The 14,348-nt window shown below is 40.7% G+C and overlaps 1 protein-coding gene across 1 annotated transcript; it reads right to left on the reverse strand.

Moving 5' to 3' along the window:
- Positions 1-1,611: 1,611 nt before the first annotated feature.
- On the reverse strand, positions 1,612-10,088 carry hprt1 (hypoxanthine phosphoribosyltransferase 1). The gene is made up of 9 exons (XM_003455821.5): positions 9,848-10,088; positions 6,658-6,764; positions 6,234-6,417; positions 5,180-5,245; positions 4,790-4,807; positions 4,620-4,702; positions 4,446-4,492; positions 4,238-4,314; positions 1,612-2,477 (listed from the first exon to the last, which is right to left on the reverse strand). The coding sequence occupies exons 1-9, from the start codon at positions 9,872-9,874 to the stop codon at positions 2,430-2,432; spliced, it is 657 nt and encodes a 218-aa protein (XP_003455869.1). The 5' UTR covers positions 9,875-10,088; the 3' UTR covers positions 1,612-2,429.
- Positions 10,089-14,348: the final 4,260 nt, after the last annotated feature.

Consider the following 14,348-nt stretch of genomic DNA (forward strand, 5'->3'; position numbering starts at 1 on the left):
TTATGAATTGAGTTGAATGTCACTCAGTGTCACAAATAAGTATTTGATCTTCTCCAACCCAGCCAGAATTCTGCCTCCGATTGATTGAAGCCGATTACAGACACTCCTGATCTCTTTTATCCGCAGAATCAGTTTCTTCTATTCCAGTCTCTCCACTACCAAGAGCAAGACTGTCAAAGGACATCAGGGACAAGATTGTAGACCTATACAAGGCTGGAATGGGCTACAAGACCATAACTGTTGGTGAGATTATTTAAGAATTGAATAAATATCACATGACCATATAGCACTCTTCGTCTGGGGCTCCCGAGGTCAGGATGATCATGTGAAGGGTGGTGAATTGGCCCAAAACTACACAGGAAGAGCTTCTTAACGATCTTAAGGCAGTTGGGACCACAGACACCAAGACCACCGTTGGTAACACACTACGCAGTAACATGCTGAAATCTTGCAGTGCCCACATAGTTCCCCTGCTCAAGAAGGGACATTTATACGCCGGTTTTAAGTTTTCTAGTGAACATTTAAATGATTCAGAGGTTTGGGAGAAAGTCCTGCATTTAGATGAAACCATAATCAAGCTCTTTGGCATCAACTTGACTCACTGTGTTTTGGAGGAAGAGAAATGTTGAGTTTGACCCAAAGAACACCATCCTCACAGTCAAGCACGGAGGTGGGAACATGATGCTTTGGGGTTGTTTTTCTATTAAGAGTACAAGAGGGGCCAGTGGACAGATACATGCACCGTTAAATCCTGGACCAGGTCCTCCTTCCCTCAGCCACAACACCTGAAGGTGGGCTGTGGATGGGTCTTCCAGCGTATCACTGACCAAAAACAAGCCAGAGGCAACAAAGACGTGGCTAAAGAAGCAGCACATTATGGTCATGAAGTGGCCTAGCCAGTCTCCAGACCTCAGTCTAACAAAAATCTGCAGAGGGAGCTGAAGCTTCAAGTTGCCAGGCAGCAGCCAAGAAATATAAAGGATTTAGTTTCTGTAAAGAGGAGTGGACCAAAATTCCTCCTGTGTGCAAACGTCTTACTGCTGCGCTTGGCAACAAGGGTTTCTCCACCAAATACTGAGTCATCGTTTAGTTAGGGATCATGTGCTTATTTCACTCAATGACATGGAAACCAGTGCATGGAAACCAACTTTTGTGTTGTTTTTTTTTTCTGGATATTTGGTTGATATTCTGTCTCTCTCCATTAAAATGCAACTGCTATAAAATTACAGATTTTGTGCAAGAGAGCAAACTTACAAATCATCAGGGGACCAAATAATTATTGCCCAATGTTAGCTTCAATTTCCAAATGAAGATCAGACAACAGGAGCTCAAATGTTCATGATCTTCATGAGCGAAGATGGAAGACCAAATCTTGGCAGCATCATTCTGTCTCTGTCAATATTTATATTTTTCTGGCACTATGTATTTCAATATGCTGTAAAGTTAAAATGAAAAACTTTCCTTCAGGTTTGGTGTGGAAAAATTTAATGGCTGGTGCTGCAACACAGAACATTCAATTTAGCGAAACTGCAAACAAAAAGGACATTTTTAAAAAGGGGCCTTTAATTAAATTATGTGTGAATAAAACATATGTAGATAGAGATTAGGATATTTCAAATATTCAAATGAAAGATTCTTAACCATTAACAGTTTGTGATTGAATATCTGCAGCATTAAAAGGATCACCTTTTGTGTTACACAAAGGAAGTGCATGTCTCTAAAGCTTTGATTTCATTCATTTTCATAAATTTCTTCTCAGGTTTACCAGTGTCCACATAATTTAATCAGGGACAGCAGCAATTTACTTTTCTACCTCATGTGTTTTTAGCGTTACAAAACACAGTACCATAGAAAAGTGAAGTATTCTCCCAAAATATACACACACTTCAATAAAATTTAACTTCCTCTTCAGGTGTCCCATAAAAAAACAAAAACATTTTAATAGTTTCAGGTAGAATTACACAAATACAAATAATAATAATAATAATAATAACAACAACAAAATAATCATTTTACACAAAAAACAAAATATGAAAGAGGAGGCTGTAAATCTTATGGCAGCACAACAATTACATGACTGCACTTGAAGCTAGCAGCATTTCCCTAAAATGCTCTCAATTAAAAAATTAAAAAGGAATGAATGTGGGGACCATAAAAGCATTATTCTAATTGGAGGTGAAGCTGGGATCCATTCTATTAAACCCAGACGTGATTCTTTCTCAGGGAATCGAATTCAAAAAGTTGAAACCTTTGCGTGTCCATGCGTGGTGATTCAAGCACAAACACGGGATTATCACGTTGGGTGTATCTTCAGGGACCCTGAGCAAGCTGATCGTATTGTGTCATGAGAATATAAAGCAATGAAATATAACATCGATGCTAAATGGAAATGAAATAACCAAATGCTGAAAACTGTTACGAGGTGCTCTTCATGCTTTGTACTTCTCCTTCCCTGTTTCACTAATGACGCAGATATGCTGGAACAGAAAAGAAAAGAAAAAATACAGTACTGCTGTCAGAGATGTATGAAGAGAAAAATAGTTTTAAAATATGAGTTACAGTACTGGGAAAAAGTCTTGAGCCACTTCTTATATTTTGCTAGGAAAATAGGAAACGGCTGTAGCGATTTACAGAAACGAAAACAGAGATGGAACTACAATATACAGAGCAAAACAGAGTTTGTACAGATCCAACAAACTTGTTATGACCATGTTTATTCTTCCACACAGCCTGAATTCTTATGCTGGAAAGTGAAGCCATTCTCAGTATTGCAAACTGGATCAAAGTCTGACACTACTTTTCTGTGTTCATAATTCCGTTAGTTTTAACCAAATCTCCAACAACACCACCGTGTTTTATAGATGGCTGTAAGCACTCACAGTTGTTCTTCTCTCCTGACCTCCTCCACTCATACTCCAACGAGCTGAACAAAAAAAAGATTCAAACTTTGAGTCATCACTTCATCAGAGCTGTTGGCACCGATTTCAGTCCAGTTCTTGTGAAATTTGGCACACCTCAGTGTTTTCTCCCCGTTTCCCGTTCTTAAGAATGGCTTTTCGGACAGCCTCCCTTCCACTGAGAGAATTTCTGATGAGGCTTCAGTGAACAGTAGATGGATCAACTGAAGGTCAGATTAATCTCTCAGCTCCTGTGTCAGGTCTTTTCTTAAGAACATGACATTCAGATACTGTCCATCTGCTGGAGACTTCTTTTGTTTTCCATGACAAAATATGCCAAATTCTCAGCTAACAGCTTTTTTACTTTCCACTTTTTTGGTGCAATAATACTATTTTACACGTGTAAAATTGTGTAACTTTGGCACTTTTCAATGTACAGATCAACTGCCTGGGAACTGGAATCAGTGTTCTTGACCCTGACAGGCCGGTCAGCCTTCCATATGACGACCAGATGATCGGTTTCGTGTATGTACAACACACACACACACACACACGCACACACAGTGGTGCTGGGAAATAGTTGTGCACACTCTTACAGCCACATGCTAATATGTTGCTTAAGCTCTTCACTGTGAGATCGATTGAAACAAAATTATCATCAGAATTCATAACAAACCCAATGATACACTTAAAATCACCCTCACCCAGCTGAACGTGGACATTTTAAAGAATCTGACAAAGTCAAAGTGCGTAAAGCTGAAAGCATCCAGAGCTCAGAGCCAGCCACAAGCCAGCGGCCTCAGTATGAGCACAGGGCCGAGGCAGTTATGAAGAAAATTATAAAGACAAGTGGAAAAGACAAAGACTTGAAACTGATATAAGAACAAAACTGATATTTGTTTTGTTCCTGTTTTGTTTGGAAAGGTAAAAATGTGTCAGGTGTTTCTGCGACAGGTTCCCTAAAGATATAATTTAAAATCAGTTCTTTGCCAAGTCGCCTGTAATGTGTAGAGTCAGCACTGGTTCATCCCTTGAGTTGGGTGCGTTTTTATGCTTGATTTATTCATAGGTTAGTATTAAATGGCTGGTTAAACTGGGTCAAACTGTTAACAAATGCCTTTTTGAGACAGGCTGCTAGTAACAAAGTATCTAAAGACACAACCTCTGGAATGAAAATGAGTGAAAACGAAGCCAATGTCTAAAGAAAACCTGGAGAAGTATGGCTCAAGACCACTTTAAAAACTTACAATAAAGTCTAAAAGGGTTGGAAGCAAAAGAAATGAAATATTAGAGGGCTCAAGACTTTTGCACGGTACTGTTTATCTGTTTCAAATACTTACGTTTAGATCTCTAAAGTACTCGTTGTAGTCTAGCGCATAACCCACCACAAATTTGTCAGGGACCTCAAATCCTACATCTGGGAGAAAAAGAAAAGAACATGTGAAGCTTTTCTTACATCTTCATTGTTACAGTGTAACAAACTGTTCTATAAGCTGAACTTCAACCAAAGTCTGTTAGGAATTCACAAGTTACAAATAATCAACTCACAGTCCGGTCGATAGCCAACACTTCTTGGTGTTCTCTTCACCAGCAAACTGAGGACACAAACCAAAATGATGATCAAAATCTGCTCTAGCTGCTTAAAACCCCTCAGCCTGAAACACACCAGTCTGAAGCAGCTTTCCAGTAAAACTCCAGCAGTTCAGTGAAGCCAGGAATTACCTCGCTACTTTGACCATTTTAGGATTGTACTGTTTGAGGAGCTCCAATAGCGTTTTCATCGTCTTCCCTGTGTCGATAATATCCTAGAAGCACAAGAGAGCAGCGCAGATAAGCACTACTGGAAATAACAGCTGCCTACTTTGAACAGATGAAAAACAATCAGTACGTACCTCCACAATCAAGACATTCTGTGTGTAAGAAAAAAAGAAAAATCAATTAATCAAGTGAAAAACAAGTCATCTTAAAATGCAACTGAGCTGAATAGGAGAGCTGTGGTCTCTTGATTACACAGGGAATGATTGCAACAGTGCAAAAGGCTGTAACTACGTGGGAGCTGTTTCACTTACAATCACATAACCAGGCCTGTTTTAAATTAATGTAGGACATTTAAGAAATGATTACATGAAAACAATGGCTTTGCTTAAATGTGGATGTATTTCTTTAAAATATCTGTTCATGCTGACTGCTAGCAACTTTAGATTGGAGAAAAAACAAGGGGGCAAAAACCAGCCTTGAATATTTTTAATCACGTCAGTAGAGTTTTAGCTAGCTGTCTTTACCTTGCCTGTCAGAGTAGACAGGTCATCTCCACCGATTACTTTGATTTCACCCGTCGACTGGTCATTCTGTGCAGACAAAAATAGGAAAAGAATAAAGGAAACCTCCAGACTGGCAAGAAAGAGTTTTTCACAGGGCGACACAGAGGCATGTACAAGACCAAGTACACCTTTCTTGGTTCCACAGACTCTACAGCCCTCAGTTGGCATGTTAAATCTGTAAGTTTGAAAAAGACATAAGTTTTTGAAAAGCCTCTTCACAAAACACGATAATACGGTTTAACTTTAAAGAAAAAGACCAAAGTGGAGAGGTTTGGCTTTAATGGAAGGCTCCACATTAGTGGAGGGGTGATGATGTGGGCTCGTTTTGCAGCCACAGGACGTGGACACCTTGCAGTCATTGAGTCAGCCATCAATTCTTCTGTATACCAAAGTATACTAGAGTCAAATATGAGGCCAACTGTCTGACAGCTAAAACTTGCATGATGCAACAGGACAAAGATCCCAAGCACAGCAGCAAAACTACAACAGAATGGCTGAAAAAGAAAAATCAATGGCTCAGTCAAAGTGCAGACCTCAACCTGACTGCAATGCTGTGGCAGGAGCCTAAGAGAGCTGTGCATAAACAAATGGACTGACGCAACAAGGTCAAAGACAGAAAGTCAAACCATAAAGTCTGAGGCTGAGAAAAATGATTAGAAACAACATTTATGGGTTGTTTTGAGTTCATGATGTTTCTTCATTGCTCTAGACAGACTTCATATTTTTTATTTATTTTATTTTAATAATTTAATTGATGTTCAGGCTTTATATTTCCAGGCATCCCCATTGGGTTGACTGAGAGGCACCAGCATGGCCTCATATGACCATCATTTATTTGCTGAATCCTTTCCCTACTTTGCTGTTTTGCATTTTACTTTTATAATTTAAGCAACTTTTAATAGTCAGCCAAACTTTTTAGTTTATTTCCACTTTAGGTGTATACTCTAAGTAAAAAAAAAAAAAGTTCCAAGAGGCTTTGGTGATTTAAAGAAAAACTATAAGACGGATCAATTACATAGTAGCTCTTGAGGCGTATGAAGTCGACCGTCATTGGGATGGAGCGGTCGCTGTTCCTGTTCAGAGCCTTGATGTAGTCGAGCAGGTCTGCGAAAAACTTGTAGCCCCCTTTCAGCACACAGAGAGCCACGATGTGGTGTCCACCCATTTCCTTCATGATCTCTCTGGCCAGCCTCTCCGTCCTGATATCACATGGTTTGGGGAGCAAGAGAGAGAGGATAATGACCTCACTGTTCTGCGACAGTCAGCAGAAGTTGTCATTTCTTTTCAGTTTGTGTCAGCAAGCAAAGGTTTCTAAAAGATTTCTGATTGCTGTAAGTTTGTCTGCATTAATCAGTGAATCCAAGTTTAACAGAGCACTTTCATCCACCACTTGCAGGAAATCTCTGGCATGTCATAGCTCTATGAATGGGACCACCCACCTGTCCAAGATGAGTCCATGTGGGATGTAGACCCTCTCCAGGTCAGCGGCATAGTGCTTTGGTATGCAGAAAAGGTCCAAGTCATAACCCTGCTCCTCATCACTGATCTGAAAATAAGAAGAAGAAAAAAAATTAGCACAAAGGAATTAAAAGAAAAATCTCAGGGGGGGATTACCCAACAAGGAGCATGGGGGGGGGCTCACCTGACACAGGGCAACCAAGGTGAAAGAGATCAGGTTAATGGAAGTCTACTTTCCCACGTATTTTGCTGCCACACTAGTTTATCTGCCTCGTTTTACACATTCACAAGGCGAATCTGCAGAGATTAGGGAGGAGCTGGGTTTCCACCTAGGGCCACACTCAGACAGCCGTCTCAAGAAAAAAACCCTGGATTCTCAGAAAGAGGAAGTTTTCCAATTTGGACATCATTAAAGTGTCAATGAATCATTCCTTTGTTGCTGCTGAAGGTCTCCTCACAAACAATCTGTCCAGCAAGATACTGCAATCTGATCTCTTTCCAGACGTGTATGCCTCTTCCTAAGGAGGTACTTGATAATTTGTAAAATTACATTTTATGCTGCAGGTCAAACAGCAGACCACAGGAAACCAAACAACATGACTGGCATCATGTGACAGCTGCAGCACAGAGCTCGAGGAGTCGTGGGAGGGATGAGAAAAACTGAGAGAGGAACGGTGCAGAATTTGAATCGAATACAGGAATGAACGCACCAAAACTCTGGATAACACGGTTCCCATTCTCATGCCTCGTGCGGTTACACTGAAATAAAGCCTTTCCCTTTAGTCCTGCTGACATGTGGGTCAGTTTGTGAACTCTTGATAAAGGCTGATACAAAGCAGATGTCATCACAGTCACCTGATTAGAAAGAGTATGTTCCACTGTTACTCACAGACTTGCTGTTTGTTTTAAAGACTTATTCGGTTCATTTCCTGCTCCGTATTTATATTCAAGAACTCAGAAATTTATCAAACCAAACAAAAACAATGGAACAAGGAAAAAAAAAAAAGCAAGAAAACATAGTTGTATTTGCTTTATTTGCCGGCATTTTACACTTTATTGGACTGGACAGTGCAGAGAAGAGACAGGAAAGTATGGAGAGAGGAGGGGGGATGCAATGCAGGAAATAAGTCTGCAGCAGGCTTGAAACCAGGACCCTGAAAGGACCCTGAAAGGACCCTAGCCTTCAGTATGTGAGTCTACTAGTCAACCATAATTTCGCTCTTGATTAGAAATGGCAGCTATTTTAAAACTATATACATTTAAAGCCCAAAGCTAATTCAGAAAATGACAGCAGACAGCACAATTATGTGCAGAAACAATTATTATTATCAGATATTCTAAAACAGTCATGGAAACACCTTGATAAATACGTACCCCTGTAAACACACAATGATTTGGAAATGTGCTGAATGCTGACGGGGTCAGGGACAAAGGTAATATAACTAGCAAAATATCACTCTGCTGGTGCAACATCCTTTATCTATAGAGGACATGGAGCAGATAACAGTGAAAAGAAATCAACTTCTTTCACATACATTTACCTAATATTTTAAACTTAAGCTATGTCTCATATAACTGCTGTTATAAAGCAAAGTAAAGCATTAACATTTATCAAAACCCAGAAAAATGACCTTTGTGCTTACAAGGTCTATGTTTGACAACTTGCCAATTTTTCTTTCAATGTGATTAAGGCGACAGCACAGTAAAAAGATACATTTTAGCCAAATGGACACTTTGCTTTATTATCTGTGTCTGTAAATGTTTTCTGAAATCTGTTTCCCGGAAAGGATCACAAGTACACTGGGCTTAAAATGCCGGCGACAGCCTGAAAAACAGCACACTGGTTATCTATTTACTGATTCTAGTGTAGGGGCCAGGGTAGCCTGTAGTACAGTACACACCACAAAACACACACCAACAGATCCAGTAAGGCAGGACCTTGTACTTTGACTCAGAATGATGTAACAAAAAGTAAATGTTACTTATCTTTTTTTAATGGCTATTTCAGTCCATCTGCGTGTCTTTTCTTTATTCGTAAAAATACTTAAAATTCAGTACAGCTTGGGAATCCTTTTTCCATCTGTGACATCAGCTCTGCAGCACAGACATCCACACCAGCATATTTAATGTAATGTCACACAGACTGGTGGCTAAATCTAATTTATTTCACTGCTGGGCCAATTTAATTTTCCACAATGCAATCACTGTACATCACCAAGCAGCTTTTCTACAGTTAGCTACTTTATATTTCAGACTAGAAGTGGACAAATCGAGGCAAATATCAGTAGCAATACTAGTATTGGTATCGGCTCGATACTAGCAAGATGGGATCGATACTTTGACTTGTGACAAATTCATTATCTATTTGGAAATGGGTATGAAAATATTTATATATAGCATATAATACATTGAAACAACAGAACTACTTATGATGTTGATTACTTATGATGGCAGGTAAAAAATCACAGTGATTTGGTTGTCATTAAAATTTATTTAGAATTGTCAAATTAATGATGACATCTACACTGCTCTCCCCTCCATCAGCTGCCTTTACGAGTAAAAAGTATCGGTATGTGTACTGGCCCTGTATTTACTTGGTGTCGGACCGACACCAAACTGCACGCACACTCGTGATCCTAACAGGCTTTAAAGACACCACGTTCTCATACAAGTGTGGAAGCACTTTAAAGCAAGATTTATACAGAGGTCTGAAGCCGCCCCAACACCAACATAAACACAATGCCTTGCACCGTTATTTAGGAGCCACACTTAACGGGCCCGTGCTCTAACACGCCCCCTTCTTTATCCCCCCGTTTCGAGCACTTCGTTATTTTGTATAATGGTTCTGCTGACAGACGCATACACCCGCACGTTAGTGGGTCCACCGCTTGCGTCACGTACGTAAGGCATATGTGGAGTGCGTTTCTATAAAGCACCACAGGCCACGCTGTATTGAATACAATATCCATGCAAAATAAATAAAATAAAATAAAATAAAATACAATGAAAAGTTACGGTGGAGGTGGGTATGGTGGAGAGTACTCAGTCCACACAGGTAGTTATCATTTAATAACAGCGGCTAACAGCACGCCCACGCACAGCGAGTTTGGCTGCATGCAGAGGTAACCTCCAACCACCTTCTGTCTCTTATTTCACTTGGGAAAAACTTACCACCACACAGGAGCTGGAAGTCGCCATGTCCGTGTCAGTCCCTGCCGTTAACAACGTCTGTACTCCAAGGTGCGGACTTCAGACAGAAAACGCTACAGCGTATCCTCAGCTTGATCTCGCGGGCTCTTCACCCTCGAGACAGCGTACACATGGAGCAGATAGCTCCGCTGCTACCAGAGGTGTCTGTCTTCTTCCGGGCTCGCGCCTCTGGTGCTGTCCCGTTGCACGCACGTGATCGTACGCACAAGCGCGGCGGGCAAATCGAAAAATGCGTGGAGGGGTTAACTCCTCCCACCGTACATAGGGTGTTGGAGAGCTGCCAATCAAAGAACAAAGCTCCGTGGAAATGTAGCGAACCCGAGTTTAAGAAGATTCTATTGGTCATAGATACACGATGTTGTGCACACACACCCAACACTTCAACCAATGACCTCACTTAAAGTTGCACTACTGAAAGAGGCTACCTTTTTAGGCGAAGCTGATCATTATTCGGGGCAGGGTGTTAACTACACTACTTCTTCATCATCTTCTTCTTTCAGATGCTCCCTTTAGGGGTCGCCACAGCAGATCATCTTCTTCCATCTCACTCTATCTCTAGCATCCTCATACCAGCCCTCTGCAAGTCCTCCTCCACTACATAATCTTCTCTGTGGTCTTCCTCTTTTCCTCCTGCCTGGCAGCTCCATCTTCAGCATCCTTTGTACAGTGTATCCACTATCTCTCCTTTGCACACGTCCAAACTGTCTCAGTTTTTCCTCTCTAACTTTGTCTCCAAACTAAGCTGTGCCTCTGATATAGTAATTTCTAATCCTGTGTATTCTGGTCACTCTCAATGAAAGTTTTAACGCCTCCAGCTCAGGGGCGGATCTAGAGAAATTTTCTTAGGGTGGCATGGGGTGGCACTTGCCACCCCATGCCACCCCATGCCACCCTTCTAGATCTGCCCCTGCTCCAGCTCACTCTCCTGTCTTTAAGTGGGTGCCACCTTCTCCAAACCATACATCATAGCAGGTCTCACAAATTACCTCTGACTCAACTCTGACCTCAACTCCACCCACTCCTACCCTGCATGCACTCTGTTCTTCACCTCTTCTGCATGAGTGGGAGGCAGGTATAAACATGTGCATTGCTTTGACTTACGTTCATTCTTCTTCTCTCCAGTACAAACCTCCACCTCTTCAGGCTCTCCTCCACCCACCTTCTGCTCTCACTACAGATTAGTATTCTCTATGAAAATCAGAGTCCATGCAGACTCCTGCCTGACCTCATCTGTCTTCAGTGCAAACAAGTAGGGGTCAGAGCTGATAACTGATTTAATCCCACCTCCCCACCATGAACCCATCTGTCGCTCCTACTGCGCATCTCACAACCGTCTCACCGTCCTCATACATGCCCTGCACCAGCCCTACATACTTCTCTGCCACTCCTGAACTCCTCACTGCACTCAGCAGTTCTATACTAAGAACAAAATGCAGTTTTATGCTGCAACCCCCCGAGTACACCCCCTGAAAGACATCTTTACCCAAGAAGAAGGTTTGAAAAAAATGTTTTAACTCTCTGATTCCTGTATGGATTATGTTTATTTAAATTTGTTATGAAAATTATTTTTCCTAAAAAACGAAAAGTTGTTCTGGGATTTAGAGAGAACTTTGGGGTCTTCACAATTCTGCATTTAAAGAAATAGAAATTTAAAATACTATAGACTATGGATATGGTTACTAATTTTATACCAAGGTTGGATGTAAAATGACATCCAGAAGCTCATTTGAATGTTAGGTTTTTTCACATTGTGTAAAGATAGAATGGGGAAAATAAACACCTGCATTAGCCTTATTATCAGTATTACGAGTATAATAATGTCTATTTCTTTCTCCAGAGTTTGTATAATATTATACTCCATATAATGCCAAAACTGTTTGAAATCTCTAGTCTGCTTGCAGGCAGTGACACTCTGGACGTGCTGTTTGATGTCCTTTCACTACACAAAGACAAAGTCCAATCATTTCTTTTGAACAGTAACTTCAAAAACAGCAGCCCTATATACATGATATATGTCACATAGACTTTGGCACTTTCCCACAATAAGCACAGGCATTCATGAAATGAATGAAACAGGCTGAATTCAATGAACTGAAGTCACAGTATTGTGCACTATGCCCCACTGGCATACTGTTGTGATTTATGGTGACAACCGAACAAAACAGCCATTGTTGTGTTACATTATTGTGAAACCTGTTTTTATGTGTAAGTCACAATGTCTGCACACCCTAAAATTCTGTATATAAGAATATAATGACAGTTCAAAATGTAGGTGGGAAGTAGTTGAGAATTACAGACATATTAAAACCATTTCTTTCCTTGGTCATTTTCTCACCATGATCGAGGAAATCCTACAGTCAGTTGTTGACTTTCACTATAATACTACAACTCGGTTTATTAAAGACCTGTCAATGATTTTCTTAGGCACAAGTGGATATGACTGTTCTTCTGAATTAATTAGATCTTATAGTAAAGTAGTAAAGCCACAAACTGACAGAATATAACTATGTTCATTTTTCATACAGTTATGTCTGATGATAAATGGAGGGTGACATGACTTTGGCTCTGTACGCAAACATAATAGATTTTCCAATGAAGGAACTGAGATGCATTTGAAGTATAGACTCTGGCTAAAATATATTACATTGACCACAGTCCTCAATCAGCAATGTCTGGAAACTATGACCACCATCAAAGAACGGGTGTAGCCTTTACTGAAGCTGTGTTCAGTTGTTTGCTTCAGCTTTTAGTTTCATCTTCAGCAAGTGAAATACAGCTGGATTGGGCTGAGATTCTTTGATTCATTGCAGAAATTCCCATTTTTCATTTTTCCATATTTTAAGTCACTGTCCATCTTTTCTACAAACTACTGCCCAATAACCTTTGCTGAATTTGTCTATATTTGAGCAGACAGCTCAGAATTGATCAGGCTGCTTCTAACTTCTGTCAGATCATCAATAAACACCACGGACCCAATCCATTCGACGCCATCCATGCTCATTCCTCACACTGCCATCATTTCTCTGTCTGTTACAGGCTGATTTGAGTTTCATTTGTGCCGTTTCAGAGCTGTTTGGACTTCTTGAGTTGTTGTTTTTTAGCCAAGTTTAATCTGGCTTTTCTAATCCTCAGACTGATGATTTGTTTATAACATCTGGTGAACACTGTGGATTTCCACTCACGGCAGTCTCTCTTTATGATACACTTACCTCATAGAGACTATTCTTTACTTGGCTTGATGTTATGCGGTTTTTATTTTCCATGGAAAGGATCTTGTAATCACTACTACTGGGTTCTTCAACAAGCTGCTGGAAACATTTCTCGAGAGATTTTGGTCCATATTGACATGACGACACTGCTGCTGCAGATTTGTCAGTGGTACATGAATGGTGTGAATCTCTGTTCCATAACACCTCAAAGGTGCTCTACTGGATTGATATCTGACTGCTATGGAGGCTATTTGAGTACAGTGAGCTCATTTTCATGTTCAAGAAACCAGTTTAAGATTGTGTGAGCTTTGTGACACAGTGTAATATCCTGCTGGAAACAGCCATCAGAAAATGGCTACACTGTGTTCATAAAGGGATGTACAAGGTCAGCAATAATAGTAAGGTGGGCTGTGGCATGTAAATGATGCTCAATTGGTACTAAGATGCCTAAAGTGTGGCCCAAAATATCCCCCACACTGTTATACCCCCACCCTGAACTGCTGTAACAAGACAGGATGAATTCATGTTGGTTACACTTAACTCGGACCCTTCCAACAGATCGTAACAGCAGAAATCAACTCATTAGATCAGGCAACATTTTTCCAAACTTCTGTCCAATTTTGGCGAGTCCATGTGAAATGTAACGTCAGATTTGTGTTCTCGGCTGGTGTGGTCTTCTGCTGCTGTAGCACATCTGCAATCAGAGTTGGTCTGACGTCTTGCATCAACACAGCCAAGAGAACTGACGTTTTTTTTTCTTCCCCTTTTACATCCTGCTTTCTGTAAACCTGAGAGATGGTTGTGTGAGAAAGTCCCAGTAAATGAGCAGATTTTGAAAATACTCATATCAGCCTGTCTGGCACTGAGAACCACGCCACGTTTCAGGTCACTTAAATCATCGTTCCTCTGATAGTTAGTTTGAACTTCAGCAGATTGTCTTAACCACATGGGCATGCCTAAATACACTGCCCAAGTTGCTGCCTGTGATTGGTGGTTTAGATATTTGTGTTGAGCAGTCGAACAGGTGTACCTGTTGGCCTGTGAGTGTATAGGCTATTGTAGCATAAGGATGGCTACATTTCACTTGCACTGACAACTTTTTCAGCTCATGTTGGTCCCAGAAACAACTCCAAATACAACAGCCCTTTCACCAGCCTAATCTATGTAATCAGGGGACAGACTACCCCTGTCTGTTTGAATCAACAGTACAATAACTTTTGGCCTTTTGAAAAACAGCGCACATCAATACAGTG

The sequence above is a fragment of the Oreochromis niloticus genome, linkage group LG2 (genome assembly GCF_001858045.2).
Source record: "Oreochromis niloticus isolate F11D_XX linkage group LG2, O_niloticus_UMD_NMBU, whole genome shotgun sequence".
In the NCBI taxonomy this organism is placed as follows: Eukaryota; Metazoa; Chordata; class Actinopteri; order Cichliformes; family Cichlidae; genus Oreochromis; species Oreochromis niloticus.